Source organism: Pituophis catenifer, unplaced genomic scaffold (genome assembly GCF_029215685.1).
Source record: "Pituophis catenifer annectens isolate HBS135680 unplaced genomic scaffold, rPitCat1.0.hap2 SCAF_3, whole genome shotgun sequence".
Classification (NCBI taxonomy): Eukaryota; Metazoa; Chordata; class Lepidosauria; order Squamata; family Colubridae; genus Pituophis; species Pituophis catenifer.
In genome coordinates this window covers 180,989,452-181,003,358 of record NW_027256883.1, presented here as the reverse complement: position 1 = coordinate 181,003,358, position 13,907 = coordinate 180,989,452, and the positions used below count along the sequence as shown (strand labels likewise).

Genomic DNA, 13,907 nt, shown 5'->3' with positions numbered 1-13,907 from the left:
TTTTACTTAAGGAAATTCCAATTAGAGTATGTAAGAAAAAAATATATTATTTTCTGACAAACTTAAGCAGAAGAAGAAAATTCCATTAAGATCTGGTAAATTGGAAAGAGTGATTTTTACTTTTAAACCACAGAGATTCAGACTGAGTTCTGTGCAGAAAGTAAGAGATTGGAAAAATTTAAAGATTTGGAGAGAATGCAAATGGAAGTGACAATGACAGATGAGATCACCACAGGAGATACAAGACATCGAAGAGGATTCCACATTGGGCATTAAGGGATTGACTTTTCTATTATCTTAGCCTAACTATGAATTATAAATTTATTTGTGCCTACAGAACTTTTTTTTACTTTTAGTATATTAATGAAAAAAATAAACTTGCAATTTATGCCTTGATAGATTACAGAAAAAGCAATATGTAACTTTAGAGTGAAGTTAAAATTTAATTGTGCATATAGCTCCTGTGAGGAATATCAGAAGCCACTTCTTTGTATCTTTTTTTCTATTAATTTTTTTCCTTGTACTTTTTCCCTTTGTCTTTTCTTCCTTACTTTATAAATTAGTTTGCATTAGTTTTTTTCTTTTTTAAAAGTTTTAATAAAAATCATATATAAAATGTAACAGGGCCACCTTGCTCTAACAATACCGTGTTTCCCCGAAAATAAGACCTGCCTTATATTTTTTTGAACCCCCAAATAAGCGCTTGGCCTTATTTTCAGGGAGGTCTTATTATTTTGGGGCGCGTGGAGCAAGACGGGTCTCCTCTTGCTGTCTTACCTGATTTCAAGCTGTCTCCCTAACCCTAACCCAGGGGTGGGTTCTAAAATTTTTTACTACCAGTTCTGTGGGCGTGGCTTATTTTGTGGGCGTGGCTTGGAGGTAATGTGACCGGGTGGGCGTGGCTAGCTGGTCATGTGACCGGGTGACCATGGCTATATGTATAGGAACTACTCAGAGGGCTGAAAAAAGTCATTTCTAACAGGTTCTTGCACTTTTGACTGGTCCTTACATTTATGACCATCCTCACATTTATGCCCGTGCATCATTCTTAACAACCATGTCACTCATTTCACAACTGCTTCTCTTCACCATGACAAGATAGGGCAAAAAACGTAAAATGTGAGGACAGTCGTAAGTTTGAGGACTGGTCAAAAGTGCGAGGACCAGTCAAAAATAACTTTTTCAGCCCTCTGAGTAGTCCATATGCACAAAAGGATTCAATTATTTCTTCAAAGTGCTGATGATTGCACCCTGGCTGGAAGAACTCCAACAGGGGAGTATTTCCTCCCAACAGTGGTGTAAAAAGCTTAAAACAACCCTTCCCCTTTAAGAAAGTCAAGCAAAAAAACAGCCTCCAGAACCGGAAGTGACAGTAAGTCTAGACATACTGCCAGAGAGGCAGTTTCTGTAATAAAGATTAGGCTAGGAAACAACACCAAATGTTGTAATTAATCCTTATAGGATTAACCCTGTAAAGTGGGAAAAAACAAAAGGAGATTTCTTTTAACAATCGATTCTCCAAACTGCTTAACTACTTAACTACTTAACAACCGGTTCTACCGAAGTAGAATCCCACCACTGGATCTACCCATTTATTTTTGCAGGCACCGGTCTACTCATTTGTTTTCTTTTAACACTGATCAGCTGTAGGGCGGCCCTTTGAAGCCCCACGGCAAGAGTTTAAACAATTTTTTCCCCTCTAGCCATCAGCTGGGACTCAGGAGGCAGCAATAGATTGGGGGTGGGGCCAAATAAAAGGTAAGAATAACCCGGGAGGGGGGAGGGGGGTGGGGGGGCAGAACCGGTTTGGTGACATCATATCGTCACAACTACTGGCTCAGTCGAACCGGGAGGAACCCACCACTGTCCTAACCAAAGGAAATGGGGACCAGCTGTGCATGCGTTTAAATATTTTCAAGGAGGGCTTATTTGGGGGGGGGGCTTATTTTAGCACATGCACTCAAAAGCCTGATGGGGCTTATTATCAGGGGATGTCCTATTTTCAAGGAAAGAGGGTATCTGCCTCTCTCATTAGTTTTTTTTTTTTTTAATTTGATTTATACGCTGCCCTTCTCCGGAGACTCAGGGCGGCTTACAATGCGTTAAGCAATAGCCTTCATACTTGTGTATATTCATACAAAGTCAGTTTATTGTCCCCACAAACTGGGTCCTCATTTAACCTACCTTAGAAAGGATGGAAGGCTGAGTCAACCTTGAGCTTGGTAAGATTTGAACCTGCAGTAATTGCAGGCAGCTGTGTTAATAACAGGGTGCTTTAGACCACTGTGCTACCAAGGCTCTTGAAAAGTTCAGATAAAGTAGGCATGGTCCAGGTCTTTTCTCTTGTTTCCATAAGAGCTGTGGTGGCATAGAGTTAGAATGCAGTACTGCAGGCTACTTCTGCTGACTGCCGACTGCCAGCAGTTCAATTCTCACTGGGCCAAGGTTGATTTAGCCTTCCATCCTTCCAAGGTTGGTAAAATGAGGACTGATTGTTGGGGGCAATATACGGACTCTGTAAACTACTTAGAGAGGGCTGTAAAGCACTGTGAAGTAGTATGTAAGTCTATTGCTATCTTGCAAGAATTAGAAAGTCTGCCTTTTCTGTCACAGCCTCTGTCCTATGGAACACTTTCCCCTTTGAAAGCCTACCTTTTTAACCATCCAGAAAGCACTCAAGGGCTGGTTTTTCCATCAATCATTGGGATAGGGTGAAGTCAAAGTTGGATACTATTGTGAGCTGCACTGTGGAAGTTCGATTGTGGTGCCAGGTTCTTCTGTTGCTAGATTTATTTTTGTTTTCTGTTTTTACTATTTAATTATATTATATTATGCTTTGGTTGTGAGTCTTCCAAAGTTTGGCTTTAGGATGGTAGACATATACACATTTTAATTAACTAATTAAAAGTACATAATTTTAAAATTAGTTGAAAGTATCATTGAGGCCAACTGAGATTTAAGACAAGTGCAGACATGTATCTGAATAAGCAGAATACTAGTAGTTAAAATATTGATACTGACATTCCCTAGGTATTATTTCTTTTCCCTCATCACTTTCCATCAGTTGTATCTGAAATATTTAAAATCAGTATAGGATTTATTTTATTAGTTCTGAGACATTTTTTCTTGGATAAATGTAGATAAGTATGATTTTCCTAATGAAGAATGGCAGAAAACATATATGCTGTCTTTCCCCAATCATATACCCATAATTAGATGTATAAAGAACACAATATTTAATAGAAAATAATAACTGCTAAATATCCATTAAGAATCATATGAAATCATCAATTTTAAGACAAAGATAAGTAGGATATCCACATTTTCACAGCAAGTACTTGTTTTTGAGTAAGGGTAAATAGGATAAAAATTGTTCCATCTACAGCAACTTACTGGACTTATATTAAAAAAATATATAAGTCTCTTAGTAACTCCAGCAGAGCCAGTGAAAATGGCTGCTGGGAACTATAGTTCACCAACATCTGGTGTTTTTCACTGACTATCCAAGTGCTTCTCAAACTTAGAAACTGTAAGATCTGTGGACTTCAATTCACAAAATTCTCCAGCAAGGCGAATTCTGGGAGGTGAAGTTCACATTTTCAAGCTGCCAAAGTTGAAAAATAATAGACTACTCCGTTATTTGAAAATATATACATGAAACAGATTACTAAAAAAAATGCTGGTCAGTTTTCTTTGGATAAATGTAAGTTTTACATAAATACATGCTTGCCAATACTGATTCATTAGCATCTTGGGTCATAACCCGGTTCGCGCCCATAGGGAGGGCCTGCTCAGGGTGCCGTCGGCGAGACAATGTCGGCTGGCGGCCCCCAGGGGTAGAGCCTTCTCTGTGGGCACGCCCACCCTCTTCCCTTGGGGCTTCGGCTGGCCCCTGACCTTCGCACCTTTCACGGCGAATTAAAAACTTGGTTATTCGAGTCCCCTGTCCTGGACTGATGGGGTTTTTTTACGGGTTTTTAATTGCATCTGATTCAATTAGGCATTTTAACTTGTATTATGGATTGTGGTTTTATTGTTGTGAGCCGTCCTGAGTCGGTTGGAGATAGGGCGGCATATAAGCCTAATAAAATAAATAAATAAATAATAAAAGCAATCAGTTCATACAAATGTTATTCTTCTAAAAATATTCTTATTGCAATACTGCTGAATGTGAAAGTTCCAAGTTTATTTTTGCAATCTGAGATACAGGTAATCCTTGACTAACAACTATGGTTGGGACTGGAATTGCCCTCATAATTTGGGGGAAAATGATAAAATAAGTCATAATTTTTGCCATGGTTGTTAAGTGAATCCATGGTTAAGCAAATCCCATGATTGTTAAGCAAATCCAGTTTACCCAATGGATTTATTTTGCCGGAAACCGGCAAAAAAGTTTGTAAATTATGATTATGTGACTGCAGGACATTGCAACCAATTATATACGTGAATCAATTTTCAAGCACCCAAATTGCGATCATGTGATCACAGAGGTGACATGATGTTCATAAGTGTGAGTACAGGACGTAAAGCACTTTTTCAAGGCTGTTGGAAATTTTGAATCATCGTTAAACAAAGAGACATAAATCAAGGACTGCTTGTACAGTTGTTGAGCTTCTGGTAAACTAAAACAAAAAGAAACATGTATTTCTTTCCATAAAATATGCCCTTTTAGGAAACTGAAGTTGTTTTGTTCAGATAGGCTTAATAAATAAAGCAGGTCTATAGAAGTACCTAGAGAAAAACAAATTCAGATAATTTTTATTGAAAATATTAAGTGCTATGAACATAATGACTAGTTTCCCCTATCAGGCTATATCATAAAGTAATTTGCTTGGTATTGGCATTGTTCAGGGGTCGGCAACCTTAAACACTCAAAGAAATTCGTAAAATCTCTGATCTCCGTGTGTTTCGCTGTGCCCTCAAAACCATGTTGTTCCGCCAGGCTGGGCTATCAATGTAAAGATTTTTAATTGGTTTTAAATGGGATTTTAAATTTGGGGTTTTACAAATTGGGCCTATTATTTAATAATTTTAATTATTTTTAAATTTTGTCTGTCTTTGTGTTTTTAATTAGGCTAAGTCCTTCGGGAGAAGGGCGGTATAGAAATAAAATAAATAAATAATAAATAGCCAGTTTCCTACAGAAAACACCAGGAGCCACAAAATTGTCCACCTGCACCAAACCAAAAATGCTGTCTGCTTTTGTGTGCCATCCTTTTATCACGTGTACTTGAGGATTAATGTGATTTTTGCTCCTGAACCTCAGCGCACAGCATCTGCACATCAGGGCTATGTCACCTTCACCTTCACACAGGATTGTAAGATGTCGTTTGTGAGGTGTGAGCGATGTTTGTTTTTAATATAGTTCATGTTGGAGAAGACCTGCTCACATCCGTATATAGATTCAAAGATTGACAGACTCCAAATGCATACTTTCTCATGTTCATATAAGTGTTGGGGATGGCATTCCATGTTTCGAACACAAGTTTGTCCGATTTGGGGAAGTTTTCAATATCACAATTCTGAGCAAGAATGGCCTTCTGACAAGCAACATCTTCAAGATTAGCTGTCAAGCATTTGAACTTGGACAACCATATATCTTTGTCAACTATGTCAGCCAGTTCCATCTCAAGATAGGGTTGATTTATACCTGCAAATGTAGTCATATTCAATAGGGATGGATTGATGGTCAGGGGAGTGACAGGGAAAGATAAAGTGTTTTTTTTCCCTCTCTGAAGTCAGAGAATTGTTTCCCAAACGATGTTTTCATTGTGGGGATTGCAGACTGCAAATACTCAGAATTTATCATATTTAAGCTTGTTTGAACTCTCAAAAAGGGGAAGTGAGACAGTGTACCTCTCTGTAAATCTCTGGCAAGTGCTGTGAACTTGTGCTCAAATGCCAAAACCTCCTTCAGCATGTGCAGGGCTGTGCCTTCTTTCCCCTGAAAAGTTGTGTTCAGTGCAGCAGAGGGATGAAAAAGCCACATGCGGCTCAAGAGCGGCGGGTTGCCAACACCTGGCATAGTTGCACAAAATGTGCTAATTTGGCTTAGTTGATATATGAATCCATCTTTTAAAATATACTTATCAGTGGGATGATAAGGAGTTTTCCACAACAACGATAATGATTTATTAAATTATTAAACTCAATGTCTATGTGAATATTTCAAATTACATATAGAACAAAAGAGCTTGAAATGTGCAGTTAATTTTAAAAGAGAAGGATTTTTAAGATTCCATGTCTATACTGTCACCCAGTATAACTTCATAAATTTACTACAATTCATTTATTTTGATTTAGAACTTACCCAACTTCCAAAGGACTCTGGGAGGCTCATAACATAACAATAAATAAAAGTACAATAAACTTTTTAGGAAACACATAAAGAGACAAGTGCTGCAAAAGGAATGGCAATTCAGTATTCTGAAGAAAATCTTTGACATCTTAAAATAAAATAATGTAGATTGGCTGCAGATTGTCAAAAGAAGTCATTATACTGCTAAAGAAAGAGGAATACTTTAGTTGTTTCACTGCATAACCTGTTTTTGGAAAGAACAGTATTCCTTTGCTTTTTATACCTTAATCACCGCAATATGTCTACGTGTGCAACATTTTTTTGTTCCATTCAGTTGTGTCCAATTCTTGGAGTTTGCCTGAACAAGTCCTTGAAATTTTCAATTTAGCAACATTGTTCTGACAAAGAATCAAAAGTGTATTATCAATACTCATCAATAACTATGGAGATATATAGTCTATCAGACGTAACAATTTGTAGCCATCATTTGCCTATAATCCAAATAATACAGCTCAAATGTTTGTTTAGAAAGTCAGAAGTATCATTACCTTTTCAAAGGTTTCCTGCTTTATTTATGTAGTTATTTTATCAGATGTATATGGCCACTCATCTTACACAAGATGACTTCATCAGGGCTTCTTATCATATCAACATGTCTTGATAACAAAGGTTAAATATCTTTATATATAGGAAGTGTGTAACCTCTTAGAAGAAAATATGCAAGATACAGAATAAACAAAATCTTAAATATCTGCTCCAAGCTCAGCACACTGTTTGTCTGATATGTGATTTGCTAATGATTCTATGATGTCAAGTAGAAGAGGTTGACTGAGAGACCGAAGATTTGGCAGCTTGGATACCTTCAAGAAAGGGAAAATGGTTTGTTATTACTATGAATCCAGTAATATGTTTGTACAAATTAATATTTTATTTCTTCAAGTGAACATAATGAATCTAATCTTAAAACAGAAAACTAATGTAATGGAACATGTTTTACTTTCCATGAAACAAGCAAGTTTAGCAATAATGAGAAGAAACAATCAACATTTAAGATTTTCTATTCCTTTGTTCTAGCTCTCATGTCTGCATAATTATGCAAGATGTAGCTTTTGAAAACTAGTGATGAGATTCTCAAAAAATCAACAGAAAAGACATTTAAACAATGGCTTTTAACAGATGGAATCTTAAAATATTAACATTTTTATAGTGTTGTAAAAAATTAAATAATTTTAAAAATGGCTAAATACAATCTCCAAAGCCAATTTCTAATTTTAAAAGGTTTTTTTTATAATGGAAATATAGTTTGGATTTAATTGGAAAATTTCTTGGTGACTTCCCAAATATCATTCAATCTGCGTATTACAGAATGTTTTTACAAGTGTAGCCTTGTAGAACTGCATTGCAACCAACCTGAAAAGAAAAAGTAATAATAAATATATCTGTGGCTTCCAATTGATCCTATTGTAATTAAATGTTGTATCTTTAGTCCTAATAGACTTGTGCTGTGTATTTTGAATTATTTTCCTTCTGATCATGTAACGCAACTATGCTATATAATAACCATTACATTTCAAGGTCAATTTTTATACATTGCATAGCTGGACAAAGATAGGAGGAGCTGTTATTAATGAAACATAGGAGCTCTTCTTATTTTTGTCCAGCTATGCAATATATAAAAATTGACCTTGAAATATAATGGCTATGATATTACATAGATGCGTTATGCTACTGGGAGAGCTGCTATTAATGAAACATAAGGGGCCGCAGTGGTGCAGCATCTTAAATACATGGATTTGTCAGACAGAGAGGGCCAGCAGTACAGCAGTTCAAGCCCACAGGACCACCTGGCGGAGTGAGGTCCCATCATTTGCTTCTAGCTTCTGCCAACATAACAGTTTGAAAGCATGTAAAAATGCAAGAAGATAAATAGGTACCACTTTGGTGGGAAAAACTAGCAGTGTTTCATCCTGAAGTCAGCACCAGACCTGTCCAAATGCGAGGCAAGATTGGCAGAAGAAAACCCAGATGACCCAACACCCGCCCCCCAAACACTGCTAGCCAGCTGGCACAAAGCTGGTTCTCCCCCCTGTGGTGTATCATGGATAGCGCACATACATGAACAAATGAACAATCTTAGGCTACCGAACTACTCTGTGGTTAAAAAGCACTGTAGACTTCCTGGTGTATGCCAAACAAAACAAAACAAAACAAAACAAAACAAAACAACAAAACAAAACAAAACAAAACAAAACAAAACAAAACAAAACAAAACAAAACAAAACAACAAAACACACTTCTTGGATTCTCTTAAAATTAATTTCACACTTGTAAACATTGTAAATGTAATATATAATTTAATTATAACACTACCATCTTAATTGTAGGAAACTTATGACTCCTATAAATAATTAGATATAAATATTATACACATACATACACTTATATGTATCAATACGTTACCGATACTAACAGAAAAACAAAGAACAGGAAACATTTAAAGGGAGACGATGGGTGAGGAACACTGAAGGTTAATCAAGGCAGATTAAAAATACATAGCAAACAATCCAAAGGGAGCAACAAGAATGAAACTGAGGACTACCTTAAGCTGTTTTCAACCATGGCAGTGAAAGAGGACAGCAGATGCCCAGTACCCCAGAAAACATCCAACCAACCTTGGTGAACTGGTGAACAATGATATATAGGCAGTGTCTCTTCATGTCCAATGCCTGGGTCCTATCAGCTGCCTCTAAAATCTGAAGGAAAAAAAACAAGTTTCTTGCATCAAAAAGACTCTATAAGCTTGAATGTTAGGGCTGTGCAGATGAAAAATATAATTTGTAGCATACATCTGTAATGAACATCTTAAACTATCAATACTTTTGAGGGCAGAAGTTGTGGAGGTTAGCCAATTAAATATCAAGAAAAGGCATGGTAGCTCTAAAATACAGGTAGTCCTCAAGATATGACTGTAATATAGCCTGCTCATTACAGTCATATGTCACAGTGGCTGTTAAATAAAGCGTTTCAGCTAATATTAATGCTGGGAGAGCTAAAGCCAGTGTCTAATGAAGAAAAAAACCCCAGTATTTTGCTAGTCTTATTTTTTGCTGAGAAAATATCGATTTGCAGAAAGGAGTCATGTGGCCCAGCAATGGTAATGGTACAGCCTCCTTCCCTACCCCAACCTCCTGAGCTCTAGAGATCTTTGAAAGGTGAGTAAGAGTGATGGGGTGGGGAGAAGTGTGGAATCCAATGCGTTGCAAAGCAGGCACGGTGCCTGTGGGGACCCAGCAGGGCAGAATTGGGGCAGAGTGGAAATAAGTGGTGGAGCAGCATACTGCAGCATCTCTGTTGGTGGTGGTAAAAGAGCGAATGAGTGTAGGGGTGGTATAGTGACGTAACTTTGGGACTGGATCATACGTATCTTTGAGGTGATCTTTCCTAACTTTGAATGGTTGCTAGGTGACCGGTCATAACTAAAGAACTACCTGTATTTCCAACAAATGTGCTTATAGACACTCTCCAAACCACATTTGGTTTCCTTTCAAACCAAATCTCTTTGCAGCCCTAAATATACATATGAATAGACTTCGCTGAAGATTAATTTTTTAGAGCTTCATAAAAGCATTGCAGCAGATAGTTAATATGCACCATTTTGCATGGCATGGCTTAATTTAATGACATATCAGCTTTACACTATTGGGGAAATATATGATGGCTCTGGCTTTCCAGGAATTCTTCAGAGCATAGGGACATTTAGATACAGAGATTTGTCCTATATAATCTGAAATCATCTGGTAGTTTGCCAATTGGCCGTTTTCCTTGATTTGAAATTATTCATATGAATGAAAGAGGACTCTAATATTATAACCGGCACAATGTATAATTTACCTTCCATTCTTGCATAAAACCAGTAAAGTAAACTTTATCATCTTTGTTTTAAAATATGTTAAGGATTTGTATATTACAATTTTTGTAATATATTTTTTGTAATCAATAATTACAAAAAGGGAATGCATTGCACTCTACACTGACCATAGAGATAGGTAGACCATAGAGAGAGATAAACCATAGGAACTAATCAGAAACTAATCAGTCTAATCTTGCAAACTGTGCAGTACTTATTTTTAGAACTTTCAATTGATTATTCTATGAAAAAAAAAAAGAATTACAATTAGTTCCAAATTGATTCATTAGTAGCAATTACCTGAAGCACATTTTCCACAGTAACATTCATTTCCAGATTCTGCTTGCAATATGCTTGAAGACGATTATTATAGAACCCATAATAATAAGGGGCAGCAAAGAGGTAGCTAAAAAAAACAGTTAAAGAGAATTCATGTTTCATGTTGTAAGGATGCAAGTACAATAAACCGAAACAGAATAGCAATAAGGACAAACAAAGGTTTGACCTCTGCTTATATTCTCTCTAGTGTGTTATTGTTATAATTGCAGCTGGCTGCCTTCTTGAAAATTGTCTTTGGCTCTGGGCCATGCATATTGCTGTCTTTTCAGTTATATTATATGTGCAGCAGCTGTTTCCCAATTCTCTGTGAACTCAAATACACAGAAAGGAGCTGGTGTAAGCAAAATAAAAACCTAGAATTGATGTACTAGTAGAGGATTATTTCTTATGATGAGCCACCAACAATCTATTTCCTTGCCTGAGGAACTCTAATCTGAATAGTGGAAAATTAGTGGACTGGTTCTAGATCTGACTGTGATGTTCCTTCTATTTTCAATAGGAATCAGAACATACTAGATTTTCAGGAGACAAAGAGCTTTCCAACAGGAAGGAGAACAATGAAAATATGGAGGCTCCATTTCCTTCCTGCAAAGATTGAGTATTTTAAAGCTATCAAGTCAGATTTCCAGCCTTAGTAGACTAGGGACAACTTGACAGGAAAAATGATCCTGTTATGTTAACTTTGGAGTTAACATTCATAAAACAGGTTCTCTCTAGTAAGCATTTATTTTTCCTCTTCTCTTCTATCCTACAAGACTCATTGAAGCCCTATCCAGGATATTTATTATCTAATAATTATAAGCTAATTTATATATAATTCTGCACCCAGAATTGTACAAAATGAGCCACAGGCTAGTCACTTAAGCCTTGGGTACAATCCCCAGAGATTTTAAAGTTGCAATTTTGAATGTAATAGAAGGGGGAAATAGTAAAAAAAAAAAAAAATCTGGAGATTATTAAGTTACCTGTAATTAATGTGGGTTTTGTTGTGGCACCACTCATTTTGGTTTGTGGTCCCTGGCACATCATGGAAAGTATGTGCCGTCAGCTAGAAAACACTGAGCATCTCGGTTGTAATACTTAACACGAGTAATATATTAAACCAAATAAAGGATACAGTGAATCTTCAGGAGGCATATTCACTTCACCATAATAAATATATCGTAACATAGATTCAAATGCTTGTTTGCTTGGCACCATCTCACCAATTGAAATATTAACTTGGCCATCTTCTGGCATAAAAGAACGAAACATGGCTTCAAAGTAACTGGAGAAAAAAGGAAGAAACTGGTTGAATCATATGGTTGATTCCATACTTTCCTTGTTCTCATAAATTGTGTCACTGGTTGGTTGTTCAACAAACAAAATAAAGAGTAGAGAATGAAATGCTGGAACATTTTTAAATGCCTCTTTTAAAAATTTTGTTTATCAAATGCAACCCATTTATAGTGTTTTTAAACTTACACATTGTGCAAAGATTTTATACAATATTATTCATACTGCCTCTCTAGGGGAGATGGGAAGTTCAGAAAAATGAATGGAAGGATGAATAAATAAATAATAAATTTAAATAAATAAATAAAATTATTTAACATTTCTTATCAAACATTTCTATTCTGCACTGCATTTTTAATGTATGGTACAGGAGGGCAGTCTCTCTCTCTCTCTCTCTCTCTCTCTCTCTCTCTCTCTCTCTCTCTCTCTCTCTCTCTCTATCTATCTATCTATCTATCTATCTATTTCTTCTAGCCAGGTTTTCCCTACGTAGCCAAGGTTTTTTTTGTAGCTCCAGCTCAGTAGAATCTCATCTACTCGGTTCTGGGCTTTTTTTCTTTTCTAACACCTAGCAAGCTCTCACTGCTAGGTGGGAGACCTAAATAGAGCTTGCTAGGTGTTAGAAAAGAAAAAAAGCCCAGAACCGAGTAGATGAGATTCTACTGAGCTGGAGCTACAAAAAAACCTTGGCTACGTAGGGAAAACCTGGCTAGAAGAAAAACACACATAAACCCTACGAAGAAGTAAGAAAATTGAGATATATATATATATATATATATAAAATCAATAAAAGTTCTACATTCAAAATATTGAAGTCTCTTTTTGTTCAGATATTAATTTCTGTATGTGCAAGAAAAGAAAAGTAACTGGGAGGCATGCAAGCTTGGGCCTAATTTTTATCTTACAAAAAAGAAGTCAAAATAAGAAGTTATAGTCTAACATCTGTATAATTTTATATCATGGATTACTTAAATGTAAAACATACCTAGAGCGGGCTGCAAGAATAGCTTTATGAGCTGGTCTTGGATGACCATCTAACAGTAGAATGATATCACAGAATTCTAAACCAGCACCTTCCAAATAGGCTTTCATATCCTGAATCAACGAGGTTCCTGCACACACAAGAACATAAAGGTTTGCCCGAGATGTTGAAAACCATTGACTTAGTTATATCAGAACAGCTAGAAGTGGCTTGCAATTATGTATCCACTTTTTCAGTGCAATGCAATGCCATCAAGAGGAATTTCATAATATTTGATCATCTAAGGTACCAAATTCCCCAAGTCAAGTTACTGACTGTAGACATGTCCATGTTTTCTTGGCAACAATGTAAAACTGATTTGCAATTGCCTTCTACGAGATTTTTTTCAGTTTCCCTGTCTCTCACACAACCTGAATCGTTTTTTTAAAGCCGAAGTAAGCTACAAGGTATTATTGTATTCATTTTAAATTCTGAGATGACGAATTGATTAGCTAAGCAAAATAGTTAACAGATACAAATTACTGCACAGTCGAGTTATAAAGCGGAATACCAGAAATCTAATACCTGGGGGAAGTTTGAAGATTTTTAATTGGCAAAATATTAATTATTTCTCATAGGGGTAAGCTTTTTTTCATCCCAAGCAAACTGATCATAATCAGCAGTGTCAGAGATTAGCACATATACTTGGAAAATACAATTGGAGATGTGAAAAACACATTTGCATTTTTTTTCTCCTATAGAACAACCAAAGGATTATCATTATCACCCTGCAAAATACTGTGGTTTAAATTTAAAAAGAACACAGTATCAGTTTTAGCAATAAGAGGCAATTAGACAAGCTACATCCATGTAAGTACTACTAACAGGTATTCCTCAACCCATTACCATTTTTAACGACAGTATGAAGTTTTGATGGCACTGAAAAAAGCCAGTTATGTCCACAAATACAGTCACATGATTGCAATTCAGGCACTTGGCAAAAGCAACTCACAATTACAGCAGTTGCAGTGTCTTGCGGTCATCTGATTGCCACTTGCAACCTTCCCAGCTGGCTTCTGACAAGCAAACTCAATGGAGGAAGCCAGATTCGCTTTACAACTGCATGA

General features: G+C 36.4%; 1 protein-coding gene across 3 annotated transcripts in view; it reads right to left on the bottom strand.

The window, feature by feature from the left end:
- LZTR1 (leucine zipper like post translational regulator 1) overlaps positions 1-13,907 on the bottom strand; it is a 29,526-nt gene that overhangs the window by 362 nt on the left and 15,257 nt on the right. The window contains exons 16-21 of one of the 3 annotated variants that reach the window (XR_011600274.1): positions 12,805-12,931; positions 11,662-11,811; positions 10,506-10,611; positions 8,971-9,051; positions 6,847-7,158; positions 6,109-6,696 (exon numbers count right to left, since the gene is read on the bottom strand). Coding sequence is in view for 1 of the 3 variants with exons in the window: in XM_070941616.1 (XP_070797717.1) it covers positions 7,042-7,158; positions 8,971-9,051; positions 10,506-10,611; positions 11,662-11,811; positions 12,805-12,931 (581 nt within the window). In the remaining 2 variants the exon portion in view is untranslated. Of the gene's footprint in view, positions 1-6,108; positions 7,159-8,970; positions 9,052-10,505; positions 10,612-11,661; positions 11,812-12,804; positions 12,932-13,907 lie in introns of those variants that run through there. The other 2 variants (XR_011600275.1, XM_070941616.1) reach the window with 2 other exon arrangements.